This window comes from Colletotrichum costaricense (assembly GCF_030867565.1).
Source record: "Colletotrichum costaricense strain IMI 309622 chromosome Unknown Scaffold_6.1, whole genome shotgun sequence".
Classification (NCBI taxonomy): Eukaryota; Fungi; Ascomycota; class Sordariomycetes; order Glomerellales; family Glomerellaceae; genus Colletotrichum; species Colletotrichum costaricense.
In genome coordinates, this window is record NW_026848235.1 from 2455405 (window position 1) to 2469389 (window position 13985).

Consider the following 13985-nt stretch of genomic DNA (forward strand, 5'->3'; position numbering starts at 1 on the left):
TTATGCGTGGATCGTCCAGAAAAAGTCATCATTGCTGGTGGGCGATGAAGTATGAACATGGACATTGGGGCAAGTGGCCCCCAACATGATCCCCGGAGGTGACCCAAAAGAGATTGATCATCGCACAACCACGGTGGAGAGTCGCAATATCATCATGGGCAATTTCGCAAGTACCACGCGATGCATTCTCCAGCCATGATGGGGTGTCTGATGCACCCAAGGGTACATATCTACAAGAGGGACAAGACATGACAACGGCGGGCTGTGTTCTCCAGCGTCATTTCCCCTCCTCCACCCCCCTTACCCCTTCCCGGCAGCGGCGCCCTTCCCCCTTCCACTAAGGTTGCCGTGCGTGCGTTCCTCCCTCTTCCTCCTCGAGATACTTGGGTGGTTGTAACTTGTATCTTCTAGCAAGTCCTTCCCTTTTACAGTACGGAGTAAGGTACTTGAGGTAGGTTCCCTCCAGCAACAGCGGACAGCGCTAAGGTAAGGACAAGCTCTAGCGCCCAGAGCAGTCCATTACCACTGCAAATGTTGCCCACAACCATTATCAGTGCGTTCAGTCCATTAAAGGTTCCTACCTACCCGCTACCTATGGTAAGGTAGGTACCTAAGCGACTCGCGGGTCCTCTACTTGTCTACTTGTATCTTTCCATAGCAACCACACCACAAAAGTACACCACACAACGTAGTTCGTGGCCCAGATCCTCCCAAGTCCCCCCCCCTCCCCCCAGTGCATCCCCCAAAATCCACTGGACTCGCCCATCCACGCCCCTTTTTTTGCACCCAACCCCAAGGGCGGCAGGGCCCCAGCAGCTCCTCCTTCCGCTTCATCGATTGGTTCCATTGGTCGAGGCATCCCAGCCAGTCACCTCGACGTTTCATGCTTCACCACCTCCGTCGCGGATTCTGCTCTTGTTCTGCTTCTCTATCCGTACGTCGTTTGCCTTGCTGCATGCGCTCTGTTTTGCGTTGCTCTCGAGTTTCTGCTCTACTTTCAAGGTCGCCAGTTGCTCTTTCAACCTTTCTTCCCACACTACCTTACCGATACCTTATTCTAATTCGCCTTGCGCTTTGTCTCTGCTGCAACCGCAACCGCAACTGCAACTGCACCTAGCCGCCCTTTGCATCTTGTCCCACGTCTTTTCTGCGGCATTTGCTTTTTCTCTGCATCCACCACCGTCAGAATATCCCCCTTTGACACGACATTTCATCCTCCCGCCCTGCCATGCCGTGTCGCATCCGCCGCCTGTCCATACATTGACGCTTGAAAGACAACGGATTGGAAGAAACAAGAACCCCTTTCTTCCTTTCCCACCCCTCTACCGCAATATCTCACTACCAGCCTGCGACACATTCCTCGACCGTCTCCAATACTTTCTTTATTCACCACCCCATCTCTTGAACCTGAACCTGAACCGCACGCAGTCCTGTTCGCACACCCGCCCAACCTCTAACCGGCATACTCCAAATAAAGAAAGCGAGAGAAAGGTTCTGCGACAATACGTATTTAGGTTGGCTTTTGGGTTTCCGCCTTGGTTTTGGGTACGAGCGTATACCTGATTGGATTAGCATTCTGTCCCACACGTCAGGCGAGTGTGTAGTACGAAGGAGGAGAAGAAAAACCGTTCAGCTGCTACTATCCCCGACCGAATTGAAAGACCCGACCCTCGAACTCGACCTCGACCTAGGCCTCCTTCTCGATTTCGATACTCCCTTTGTTTGCTGCGCCGCGTCTCTGTTCTTTCGACAGCCTGCCGCTCATCTACGCGCGAACATACTCCCCCTCAAAACTTGCCCAGGTCTACCATGAATGGTCGCAATGCGCCTCTCTCACCTGTCTCTCTAGGTGGAAGCGAGTGGTCTGTTGGCAAATACCCGAACATCAACGACGACCCGTACGCAAAAAACCGCGGCAACATCGTATCACCCCCAAATTCAGGAGGCTCCAACGGAGCCATGAATGGCAATTTCCCCCCCGGTCCCCGGAGCGCCGGCGGTCCCTCACCGCCGCCCTCTGTCGGCCGATCCAGCAATGGCACCAATATGTATGCGAGGAGCGAGAGCGGACGAAGTATCCGCGAGGAGCAAGCCGAGGGCATACTGGGCGAGCATTACGTCGCTTTGAAAAACTACCTAAATGGCGGTTCAGGCGGGAAACCAACACCCCCGAATAAGGCCCGCGACAAGCTGTTGCGCCTATCGTCTGTCCAGTTTCTCGAACTCAGTACCGATGTCTTTGACGAACTTTTGCGGAGACAATCACTCGGTCGCCGACCTTCGGGTCCTGGCGGTCAGGGGCCACCCCCTTACCTGATGCCCGAATCCAACTTCCATCCCAAACGCAACCAGGCCAGGCAAAAACTGTCATCCCTTGGGCCCCCGCGCTTTCGTGATCTTGCAACTGACGTCTTTTGCGAACTGGAGAGGAGGTTTCCCCGCTTTGCCGCTGGAGACATCCCTAGAGTGGGTAGCCCCGTATCGGTCCGCTCGCAGGCGACAGTCAACGGGAATGGCTATCCCAGGAGTCAAAGTCGGATGAGGCGGCCCTCAGACGCGAGCTCTATGAGAGGGGGACCACCACCGCCCGACCCTTACGGAGTGCCTCCATCACCTGGTATGCCTCCGAATGGCGACTACAACCGGCCGATGCAAAAACAATTTCAGAGCAATACAATCGTGCCGAATAAAAGTACAATGGTGGAAGAAGACGACGATGGCAGCCCGAACGAAGACGAGGAAGCTTTCGGCCTCGAACGAACCGCGACTAATCGTAGCAAGAGAAGCGAAGTCACGGAGCGGAGCGCGGTAGCATCAGAGGTGATCTTTACCCAAAATATTCTCGTATCGAGTGGAGACATTAACAACTATGACAGGCCGACAAGAAGCTTTTGGACGAATACCAGACTCAAGTCCGCGATCTGCGGGAAAAGCTTGACGTTATGGAGGATGCCATGAAGAAGAAGGACGACGAATTGAACAGCGTTCTGGATGGAGAAAGATCACGGTCAACAGCCGCGAATATGGAGAAGAAGGAATTTAGCGACCTGCGTCTTGGCCTGGAGAACAAGCTCGCCGAGGCTCAAGATCTTAACGCGTCGTTGAAGCAGGAGCTGGATCGCATGCGGGACGAACACGCTAACGAATCTCGGCAATTGAGAGACCAGATGGATGAGTTGCGCTTGTCTAGTGCGGCTGCAGGTGCAGCCAACTCTGGCAATGCAGATAGGGAGCTGCAAATGGAAAACCAGCAACTTCGCCAATCTCTACAGGAGCAGCAACAGGTTACGGAAGAGGCTCGACGCGAGGCTCGGGAATTCCTCCGCGAAATGAAGATGCTTTCGCAACAGAGCGGTTCAACTTGGCAGAAGCAGGAGGAGCTGGAGAAGACAATCGAGCAGCTGGAAGCAGAGGTTCGCGACTGGCGCAATCGCTACGCACGAACAAAGACACAACTTCGCAGCATGCGTGCCTCCTCACTGGGACTAACCGTCGAGCAAGATGCCTCAAAGTACATTAGAGAAAAGGGGTTTGCACAGGATGGAGGCGCAGTTAAGGATGTCCACGTCACCAAATTCCAGATCGCCATCGACGAACTCCTCCAACGCGCGCGCGCGGAGAACCCGGACACCGTCATTGACGCTATGAAGCAAGTCGTTGTCAGCGTTCGCCGAATTACTAAGGATATCGACGAGGGTGTCGCTACCAACGACGAGCTCGCGCAGCAGCGTTCCAAGCTCAAGGGCAAGATCTCTTCGACGGCCAACCACCTCATCACGACATCCAAGAACTTTGCCTCATCAGCAGGCATCACGCCAGTTTCCCTCCTCGACGCCGCCGCCACTCACCTGGTTGCCGCTATTGTCGATCTCCTCCGAGTCGCAAAGATTCGATCCACCCCCGCTGGCGAACTCGAGGATGAGGATGACGGCACAATCACTCCCGTTGACTCGACCGGTTTCTTCTCCCCTAGAACGGCCTCGAGACAGGAGTCGATCATCCAGGAGTCTTTGCCGCCATTGGGACAGGCACCTGCACCTTTTCGTGGGCTTGGCGGTGGCCGAACCAGTATGGACTCCTCCGCTTACAGCCCCATCAACTCCCCTCGCCAGTCTGCGGACGCCTACAACCAAGCCCGGGGCGCCAATGGTATGAACGGTATGAACGGGATGGGTGGGTTCGCAGGCATGAACCAGAACGGGCCAGCCAATGGCTACGGTAACGCTATGCGACAACAGGACAATCGGGCTGAAGATCTCAAGATCTATCTCGAGGACCAGACCGCGATCTTGGTTCAAAACATCCAGAACCTGGTCGGCTCCATCCGAAGCGATGCCGCCATCAACCAGATTACATCCGAGATCAACGGCATCGTAGAGGTTGTCGACAAGGTCATTGGCGAAACCGAGGCATCTGGCAATGGCAGCATGATTACCAGACTTGTCGCTTGCCGGGACCGCCTTTTGGAAGCCAGCGATCGTGGTATGGACATTGACCGCGGCCAAGATGTCGGTGCCACCGGGCGCAACGATCGCGAGTGGAGGATGTGGACGCAGACCCTACCTCCCATTGCTTTCGAAATTGCTCGGGAGACCAAGGAGCTGGTCCAGCGCGTCGACCGAATGGTCAGCAATGGAGACGACGACTTCTCTTAAACTCGGTTTGAGGCCCAGAAAAGTTTCGAATCCAACTTTCCCCCCCAAAAGATGTGTATAATCTTGAAACGACAACACCACACAACCCTCTCCTTCATCACTGAAAGAGAGTTTTGATACCCCTGCTGTCCTCGGGGCGGCTTTGCTTGCATTTATGTGTTCTGCGAGTTTTGGGACGTTGACGAAGATGACAACAAAAAAGAGGTCTACTTTTTTTTCTTACTTGTTTTTCGTGTTTTGTCACTTGACGTATATACTATACACCCTTCCCACCTGTGGGACTTTTTTACTGGTCCCAAGCATGGGTTTTATAGAATGGGGGCTCGCTCGGTCTCTACAGCCTTGGGGCGTTTAATTTTGCTCGAGGAGTTTTGCACGCGAAGCATGAGAGAATGGAAATTCGAGGAGATTTTGACCGGAGGAGGTGGGTTTTCCTGTTGTTTTAACGTCACGCGAATGAAGTCGAAGAAAGAATTCGGAAAAGGAGGGTCCTTGGGAGACCTGCTAGGCTGCTGCTCGCCCAACACATACACTCCTGGCTATGTAATTCAGGATAGTGGGCGAGAGGGGAGAGGTTGTTGAGGACGTTTTCGATGAACAAAGATAGGATAGCCCCTTTCAAAGTATAGCTAATGCTAAAAGTGCCCCTTCGCGAGGCATGAAACCCAATCTTATAATACACGTGTAGTCTATTAGTGAAGGATGTAGGTATGAGTATATGGGTGAAAGGTGCGGCGTCTTTGGCGGACCCCGAGGTTTTTTGGCTCTGAGTACGAGCAAAAAGGTTAATAGGTCTGGCACATGACACTCACTACGATGCCACTATCGTCAAGCTGAGCAACGGGCTTCTCCACGTGGCGGACACCAGTGCGACGGCGGCGCGGACGAACCGGTGCGGGGAGGGCGCTATGCTTTGAGTTTCTCGTACTGTACAGAAGTCTGGAAACTGATTTTGCGGTGAGGTTTAAGAGGTAACTCCCCCCTATGTTCTCCGAACATCTCGACACCAGTGGTTTCTGTTTTGACCGATGTGGAAGCTTGTTGTCTCGGAAGGGGTTGTTGTTCGCGGAAGATCGGCCTGAATTCTGTGGGTGGTATGTTGGTTTTGGTTGGAGCCGCCGGCCGGGTTCATCCCTTGAAAGTGGGGGGAGTCATCCGAGGAGGAGAGGAAGTAAAGAGGGGCCGGGGAGAAGCTACCTAGCTTGCCTAGGTATGCTTGAACGACCGTTCTCTTTTCTTCCCCTGGAACGGAGAACTTACGAAAAGTTGCGAGCGAGTGCGAGCATGGATTATGTCGAGTGCCCCGCAGTCATGTGCTTTAAGCCTTTCTCCTCTTGCCGCCACTCCGTATCGTAAGATCACCAACCATGGCGTTCGATTAGTATATAGCGGATGGATGTTAGTAGGGCTGACATCTCGCCAAGGTTGGATGTAAGACCTGGCCAGGGGGGGTTGGGTCTGCTCTCGGTCTGGCTTGGCTCGTCTGTATCGGGGGTAGCACCCCGGCTTTCCTTTGTGCTGTTGGTTGCTTTCCTCTTCGCGTTGCGTGCGTACTGCTACTGCTGCAAGTGTCAGCTTACCTGTCCTTCACTCGTTCTGCCCATTAAGGAATCCGATCCTGATCCAGCGGGCCAATGGGCCTGGTTTCCCCCTCTTTTACATGGCTGGCTTACGACGGTCGCTGGAGCCATTGGGGAGCTCCAAACGCTGGACTCCGGCCCAGCCCTGACGTTTCTCTGCTGGGTAGCTGGTTTGGGCGATGAGTGAGACTCAGTGGTGGTCGTAGTATATGTTGTACAGGCGCGCTCATTGCCTTGTTTCGATTGTTTAAGCTTATCTATCGTTTTCCGAAAGCCCACTGAGATTCCGTGATAACTATCACAACATCTCGCGACTGTGATTACTGAACCATCTAGGCCCCGACAACCACGGTCCCCGCTTGAAGCCACTTATACTTGCTGGACCCTGGATCTCGTCGATTCTCACCTTGTCCAAGAACCCGCGGATGGCCAACTGGACGTCGCTTCATTCGCCTCGGTAATACAAACCACATTCGCAATCCCAGGTGAGACTACTACCGCCGCCATGGATGTGTCGAAGAACGAGTTGCATCTCCTCGGCCTGCCCCTTGAAGTCCGCCTCCAGATATACGGCTGGGTCCACGTGGCACATCCAGTAGAGCACGCGCAGCTCGCGCCGTGGTATCCGAATCCAATACATAGTGCGTACTTCTTGAGGCCCGTCAACCCCCCCGGAGTGGAAACTGAGGATTGTGCCGTACCAGGGAAAATTGTGAAAGCCATCGGCCAACCTGCAGGAGAAGAGGACAATTCCGACAGAGACCAAAAGTCCGAAGAGCCATCGCTGCTATCACCGAACCGTCCAATCTCTGGTATCCCCTCGGCGCTCCTGGAGACCAATAGGCAAATTTACAACGAGTGCCGGTCCTACCCCTTCCACACGAACGAGTTCGTCTTTGTCAACTGGTTCTCCTCAGGACTTTGGGCTGCGCGGGCCTTCACGCGCGGTCTGCGGCCATGGCAGCGGGATGAGATGCGGTGGGCGAGGCTCGAGATGCTCGGGCGGGACTTTACGGGCCCAGCGCTGAAGGAGTGGATTGAGTTGTGTGAGCATTGGTCCTTCGGGCTGCGGGGGCTGAGGCTCAAGGTCCTGATAGGAGGTGGGATATTCGAACCCACTGCCCCCTTTTCCGCGCTGAAGAACAATGCAGAGGCCCAGGCCATGGGGCTGGGCTCCAAGACGACACGGCCCGACCCCAGGCCAGAATGGATCGAGGAAGGGCTGCGAAAGCTGAGGGCGTTGAGAAGGCTGGAGGTCGAGCTTTCGGTGCTGGATTGGGGCGATGGGGAAAAGCTCGAGTGGTGTGCTGAGCTTGGGAAGATGCTCAACGTCGGTAAGGAGGGGGAGGACAGCCTCGTCGTGGTGAGGTGTGTTGAGAAGCTCGAGGAGGATAATGGGTCGAAAAGGCAAGTCTTTGATGGCACTGCGCAGTGTTGAGCTCCCTGCTGAGTATTACTCAAGCATAGACTGGGATATATGGCTTTCAGGGTGATGGCTGTTGGCTACTGACACTCAAAGTCCAAGCCACGAATGACGAAAGAGGAGAGCAGCTTTTGGTCCATGGGATGGAAAGACGAAGATAGAGTCGAATGAATAAGTGACCACGGGATGAAGCGCCTGGCGTTCTGGGGATGCAACTGGGAGTATGGCATCAGGCAATGTACAGTCAGGGTTATGGTCATTAGGAATGGGATTTCCATTGTTATGAATACCTCAGGCTCCTCCTGAAAAGGTGAATGAGGCAAGACCCGATATTCACTGTCCAAGACCAAAGGTAGGTGCTATTGTTTGCTCCTGCCGTCTTTCCATCTGAAGTTGACCCGGCCGGCCTCACCTTCTTGTTTCCTTGCCCACTTCGAAGGAAATCCAACTACTCTTCTTTTTCTTCTTTTTCTCTCACCAAAGCAGCCAGTCGCCTGCTACCAAGAGATTCCTCTTCCCACTCCACCTCCCGCCCTTCCCCTTCTCTTGGACCCTCGGCTTTACTCCTCAAGCATCATCTTCTTGTACGCATTGCCTACTTGCAATATTACACAATATCCTCACCTTACAGGATACCGACCGCTCCTACTTGCGACTTTCAGGCGCTGCTTAGGTCGATTGACGACGAAGGAATTTCTTGTCAAGGCCATATTCCCTAGTACGACAAAAGTGGCATTCCTGGATATGAGGGGTCGCTAACAAGGTCACAGATTCCTGTGTTCTCGTCAAAGAGATCACATACATTCCCCTCAAAGAACATCGCGAGAACCTTACATTCACGTCAACTACTCACAGAATATCTGGTAAGTTAAAACCAGAAGAAATCCTGAACTTTGAACAAATACTTACCATTTGCAGTGAAAATGAACGGTCACATTATGCGCGGTCGCTTCCATCCCCATTGCCCTGAGTTCAGCATTGACTATTCTACTGCTTGGTCTCCTGAGGTCCGCATTCCGGTTCTTATCCTCATCACTCTCTTCTTGATGTCGATGAACCCGACTGTCGCCGATATCATTAAGGGTACTGTTTGGATGGTTGTCAAGCCCATTGCCCTCCTCATTGGCTACTTATCTGTCGCCATCATCCGCATCCTGATCTTCCTCTTCATCGATGGACCCAAGATGATCACCATCCTCATCACTCCCGACAGACGCGACAGCGTCGACTTCCTTGGCATCGATGTTGAGAACAATACCAAGCTCAACGCCATCTGGAGCCGTCTCCACACCGAGGAGGAGTGGGTTCCCGGCGGTGTCTTCGACAAGAAGTACAAGCCGTTCCTCCCAGCCCGTAATATGAAAATGGCCGGCCCTCGTCAGAAGAAGGTCATGACCCGCGACCGTGGCCTGTCTTGCTAAATCAAGTTTGCTTGTGGGCGCATTGCCAAGTTGATGAACAAAGACTCTGTGGAGGAACTGGATCTTCTTTGGGAACCGGATCTACCGCTTGGGCCTTGTCATCGACTTCATTCGACCTGCCAACTATTCGACTGTTCAGCAGCAAAGCATTCACGGGGCTATGGGATACGATGGATTGAATTTACGGCCATGGGGGTTTTCTATTGGGGAGATTCGGGATTTGGGTTGACCTCGCTATACATGGGCGAGCCACTAGACCTATCATCTTGGTTGTCTACTAGTCGCAGCTGATACTCGACCACGGATATTTGCAACGACGTCGGTGGACCTGCCCTGGATGATACGGATAGATTGGAGATTTCAAAATCGTCTCGGAGCCCGGAAAAGTTATAGAGAGAGATACCCACGGGCGTGCGAGCTGACGAGGCTCTAGACCGTTAGACGTTGATCAAGGAAGGGCTCCTAATGACTCAGATCAGATAGAAAGGTAATCAGACCCTGATACATTGCAAACTGATTTCTTCTGTCGCGGCTCAGTGCGGTTCAATGTTTAGTTCGACTGGGATGAGTGATGTGACGTCGAAATGGACATCCACTCAGCGCGGAAAGGTCCCGCCAGTGTGCAAGGAACTGTTCGCGAGACATTGGCCAATCGGAGCAAGGCGGTCAGTGGCTCTCTGTAGTTCATCTACTTTCTGACTCTTTGACGTCTTGAACAACGAATGCTGTTCTGAGGTACTACACGCAGAATATACATTTAGCATTCCTCCTTCTTTCTGAAGTCTCCCATATCCATCTAATGGAGCCGGCGTACTCCTTGGTCGTTGAGCCCAAGAGAGTCAATTGTACAGTTGAGCATCGAGGCGGCTCCTACCTATGTGCGGTTGCAACCCAACACGCTCAACTGCTTTTTGTTCCGCGAATATAACCCCGAAATTCTGAGTCAACTTTCAACCTAACCCGAAGCCGAAGGCATGTTAGTACTTTTGGAGTATCTATCTCGCGAAATACGGATAGCTCCGCAACAAAACCCGGTCAAGCAGGGCCGCTAACCATGTGACTTCGCGCCAGTCTCGCTCCAAAAGCCTGTCTCGTCCCCCGACCATCCGCCTCAGCCCGCCCCGCACTCCCCTCCTCTCTCCCACACCACCCCGGCCGTGACTCACGTCCCTCCTCCCAACCCCGGTCACCGCTGCAAGTCGCAGCAATTAGTGTCCTTGCATGCTTTCGATATCGCGCTGAGACGCGTGTTGAGTTGTATTTCCCACCCCGACGTCGGGTTGTTCGTAGAGAGGAATCGGTGTCTGCGTAGATAGGCCGTAGTCGTTTTGCATGCATTAGCTGTGTGTGTCATGTGGTTTTTGGGGGGGAGTCACTAGGTACATAAAAGACGGGAGGATTCCCCTTTCGGACGAACTTGATTGCTGACTCCTCACCCATCATCCTGAGGAATTGGTTTCTCCTTACAACACTTACACGTGGGACTTTGGATCTACTCTCTTTTCCCTAGTCTTATTCCATTTGAGTCTTGACTGGAAGCCGGCCTACTAGACGTCCTCGGTACCTGAAAGGATTGCCAACCTTCTAGTTGAGATCTCACTCGGCATTTGAAGGGACAATCTGACGTCACACTGCCGCTATCACCATTGACCCGCTCACGCACTACGGAGTACCTCAACTGTACTACGCAACTTTCAACTCCGACCTACCCAAGATGGACGCCCGATGCCAATGCGGAGCCGTGTCCTTCAAGACGCCGCTGCCGCAACCTCTCCGCCTCTATATATGCCATTGTGAAGAATGGCACGTTCAACAACTCTCATACTCTCCTTCGCCGATTAGTGGCCGCAGTCATGCTGACTTGAGCCGTTTTTGGTTTCTAGTAAAAGGCAAACGGGTTCCGCGTTCGGGACGTCTGCAATCTTCCCCAAATTTAAGCTACCAAAGGCTGATCTGATGGGTGTCTACGCGTGAGTATTATACACACGGAGCAGGAAGAGAAGAAAGGCGCACTCGTTCGAGCCGTAGGTGTGGGAGGGGGTTGTGAAGCGTGAGAGTGAGAGTGAGAGAGTTGCGAGTTGTGAAGGAAATATAGAAATCCTTACTGACTTATGGGCAAATAGGAGGCCAACTGCGTCCGGCGCCACGCTCTACTGGTGAGCAGACACCCTCCCTTACAGAAATCTGGGATCTATGAACTGACAGTTATGTGACAGCTACTTTTGCCGCAACTGCGGAACCAGACTAATCCACGCAACACCGGTATGTCCTTCCGCAACACCAGAAACAGGCTCCCAAAACGAACGCAGACTGAATGCTCGGTCACCACCTAGGATAAGAACGTCGTCTCCGTAAAGGGCGGCTGCATCGACGGCTTGGACTGGAAGACGGCCGTCCACATCTGGACTAAGAACGCCATGGTGCCGATCCCCGAAGGCGCGGAGAACCACAGCGAGGAAGCAGAGTATACCGACTACGGCGACCAACAAGAGGCGCTCGATCAGCCGACGGACCTGCGAGGGAGCGGAGGCACGCTGGCAGATGCGGTATCGGTTGACGGGCGGTGTGAGCTGAGCGGGACGACGCTGAAGGCCATTGTTCACTGATGTGAGCGATACGACTGGCGTGTGTCACGTCGGACGAGTGCTGGGAATGATGTTTGCTTGTGTCTGGTCACTAGAGGTACTTTGGTTGGGACAATTAATAAACTTGGGGGTGGTGAAGGTAGTATTAGTCGGTTCTATGATATCCCCCAAAATTGGAATGCTATGAGAAAGAGTCATCTAAGCCGTAATGCCGTCAAAACATGGAAACTTAAAAACCATCAATATGCCTGCTCTCTTCCCAAATTAATTCCTCGGCATTCGCAGAACTCACGAACGCTGTCCGACGAGAGACTCCTCACCACTCGGCCTTCCATTCCCGTGCGCGGGCTTGGCAACGGACTCATGCTGGTGCTGCTGGCCCTCCTCAGCGCGCGCCCCGGCGTCGGAGTGCTTGGCCGGGTCGAAGACGTACATGGGGAACTCGAGGAAGACGGTGCGCTTGAGGAACGTCGGCATGCGGACGTACAGCTGCGGCGGGAAGGGGATGAGGATGCTGGTGCGCTCGAGGTAGCGCTTATAGCCCTCCCAGTTCTGGTTCTTCTCGTAGCGCTTCTTGGCGCCGGGACGCTCCTGGAGAGTCAGGCCCGAGACGAACATGAGGAGCAGCGTCAGGAAGAAGGGGCCGAGAATGGTGGCGTAGAGTGCCTTGAAGGCTTGGCCGCCCACGTAGCCGTCGGCGGCTGCCGAGACGGCGATCATGTAGATGCCTAGACGTTGGATGCTGTGTTAGCCAAGGACTCTCTCATGACTTGGTTTTGGTTTACTTCGTTGCGCTGACAAAGCATGGGGGGAGAAGATTGGCATTGTGTGAGGTGGTATCACTTGGCATTGAGTGGCGGTGTGAACTTACCGAACTGAATAATGATTTCGCCGAAATAATTGGGGTGCCTCGAGAGCTTGAAGAAGCCCTTGTCGCAAATGGCCTCGCGGTTCGGGTTGTCCCTGCGGAAGACGTACTTTTGCGCGTCGCTGACCGACTCCATGACGAAGCCGACGACGAAGAAGATGACGCCGACAATGTCGCGACCGGTACCAAAGTCGTGCTGCGGGTAGCGCGTGACGTTGGGCGAGTTAAGCACGGTAACGGGCAGGGAGACGGTCCAGACCCAGATCATCTGGAAGATCCAGAAGCCAAGAAAGGGGAAGAACTTGTCGCGCTTGTCGTCGAAGCGGTCGTCCTTGCCCGTCTTGAGGATGCGGAAGAGGAGGAAGGCCGAGAGGCGGGCGCCCCAGAGCATGATGAAGATAGAGGCGACGATTTGGCGCGCATGGTTGTGGCCGCTGATGGCGAGGGTGATTATGGCCAGGACGACGAAATTTGTGCCGCCGGCAAAGTCTGTGAGAGATGTTAGTTTTGATGTTCATTGTTCATTTGTAGAGTGAGTTGGTGGATTTATCGAATGAGCCTTGAAGGGCCGGGTGTGGATTGGTCTTACCGGTGAGCTTGTCAAACTTGAAGCTAAAGGCTATTGAAAAGAAGAATAATTGGTATGCTACTGTAATGAGAGCCGTGATGGCTAGATAGTAGTCGTCAAGGACGTGTACAACCGCCATCTTGGGCTGCCTTCTATCTCTGTGTGTCGTTTGAATGCGAGTTATTGTTGTTGTTCTGTGGCTGCGATCTAGAGTCTGAGACGCTTGGAAATTTGTTGAAACACACGGGGGCCACAGTCGCCGGTGCTGTAAGATGAGCCTGGATGAGAAATGTGAAGAAACGCGAGTGTTTAGCAAGCTGGCTTAAACCAACTTATCATCACCATCACGGGCTTCGGAAGCTATGGAAGACGACGTCAAAAAAATCTCCCGATGATCGTAGCTGCACATTGCTTAGCCTCAACTGGTGGTTGAAGAAGGATTACACTGTCGTCATTGACTTCTGTAGGCCCACTGCTTTGGCTCAGCTTTGAAAGAGCCCGTGTTCCGATGCAGGCCAATTAGTATGATGATGGTACATTGAACTATGGCATCGATCGGACTTGCAGGGCCACCGAGGACCGGTTGCTATGTAGGTCTCTAGCCACGTTCTAGCCACGTTGGGAGGTACGAGACCTCTACCAGCCACATTACCTAAGGGAGATCCGAGATTCTCTAGCCACAATGCAGACATACGTATTAGCCATGGGCTATAGCCGCCGTCTTTAAGCTTGTTCGGAGCTGCCGCCGCCACATTGCGTGCAGGAGGGGATGGGCTGAATTACATCAGCATGCACTCGGACCGTTGTAAGGCTCTCTTACCCACTGAATTGAGTGAAACGAACGAGACTGGCGTCCCCGTCTCCCGATCATGACATGCTGATCCC

At 53.5% G+C, this 13985-nt stretch overlaps 6 protein-coding genes across 6 annotated transcripts; 4 read left to right on the forward strand and 2 right to left on the reverse strand.

Moving 5' to 3' along the window:
* Positions 1-1038: 1038 nt before the first annotated feature.
* Positions 1039-1563, forward strand: CCOS01_07028 (uncharacterized protein; the record flags this gene model as incomplete). The annotated part of the gene is made up of 1 exon (XM_060455195.1): positions 1039-1563. A coding segment is annotated over one exon (525 nt), but the record flags the coding sequence as incomplete, so codon positions are not given.
* A 246-nt stretch (positions 1564-1809) lies between these two features.
* CCOS01_07029 (uncharacterized protein) lies at positions 1810-4655 on the forward strand (the record flags this gene model as incomplete). Its single annotated transcript, XM_060455196.1, has 2 exons — positions 1810-2820; positions 2877-4655. The coding sequence occupies 2 exons, from the start codon at positions 1810-1812 to the stop codon at positions 4653-4655; spliced, it is 2790 nt and encodes a 929-aa protein (XP_060314896.1).
* A 2085-nt stretch (positions 4656-6740) lies between these two features.
* Positions 6741-9079, forward strand: CCOS01_07030 (uncharacterized protein; the record flags this gene model as incomplete). Its single annotated transcript, XM_060455197.1, has 3 exons — positions 6741-7569; positions 8429-8521; positions 8577-9079. 3 exons carry the CDS (start codon positions 6741-6743, stop codon positions 9077-9079), a joined length of 1425 nt encoding a protein of 474 aa, XP_060314897.1.
* A 943-nt stretch (positions 9080-10022) lies between these two features.
* CCOS01_07031 (uncharacterized protein) lies at positions 10023-10417 on the reverse strand (the record flags this gene model as incomplete). Its single annotated transcript, XM_060455198.1, has 2 exons — positions 10023-10034; positions 10133-10417. 2 exons carry the CDS (start codon positions 10415-10417, stop codon positions 10023-10025), a joined length of 297 nt encoding a protein of 98 aa, XP_060314898.1.
* A 618-nt stretch (positions 10418-11035) lies between these two features.
* CCOS01_07032 (glutathione-dependent formaldehyde-activating enzyme) lies at positions 11036-11685 on the forward strand (the record flags this gene model as incomplete). The annotated part of the gene is made up of 4 exons (XM_060455199.1): positions 11036-11049; positions 11203-11235; positions 11296-11341; positions 11413-11685. 4 exons carry the CDS (start codon positions 11036-11038, stop codon positions 11683-11685), a joined length of 366 nt encoding a protein of 121 aa, XP_060314899.1.
* A 267-nt stretch (positions 11686-11952) lies between these two features.
* CCOS01_07033 (uncharacterized protein) lies at positions 11953-13239 on the reverse strand (the record flags this gene model as incomplete). The annotated part of the gene is made up of 3 exons (XM_060455200.1): positions 11953-12392; positions 12536-13021; positions 13122-13239. The coding sequence occupies 3 exons, from the start codon at positions 13237-13239 to the stop codon at positions 11953-11955; spliced, it is 1044 nt and encodes a 347-aa protein (XP_060314900.1).
* Between the last annotated feature and the right edge of the window lie 746 nt (positions 13240-13985).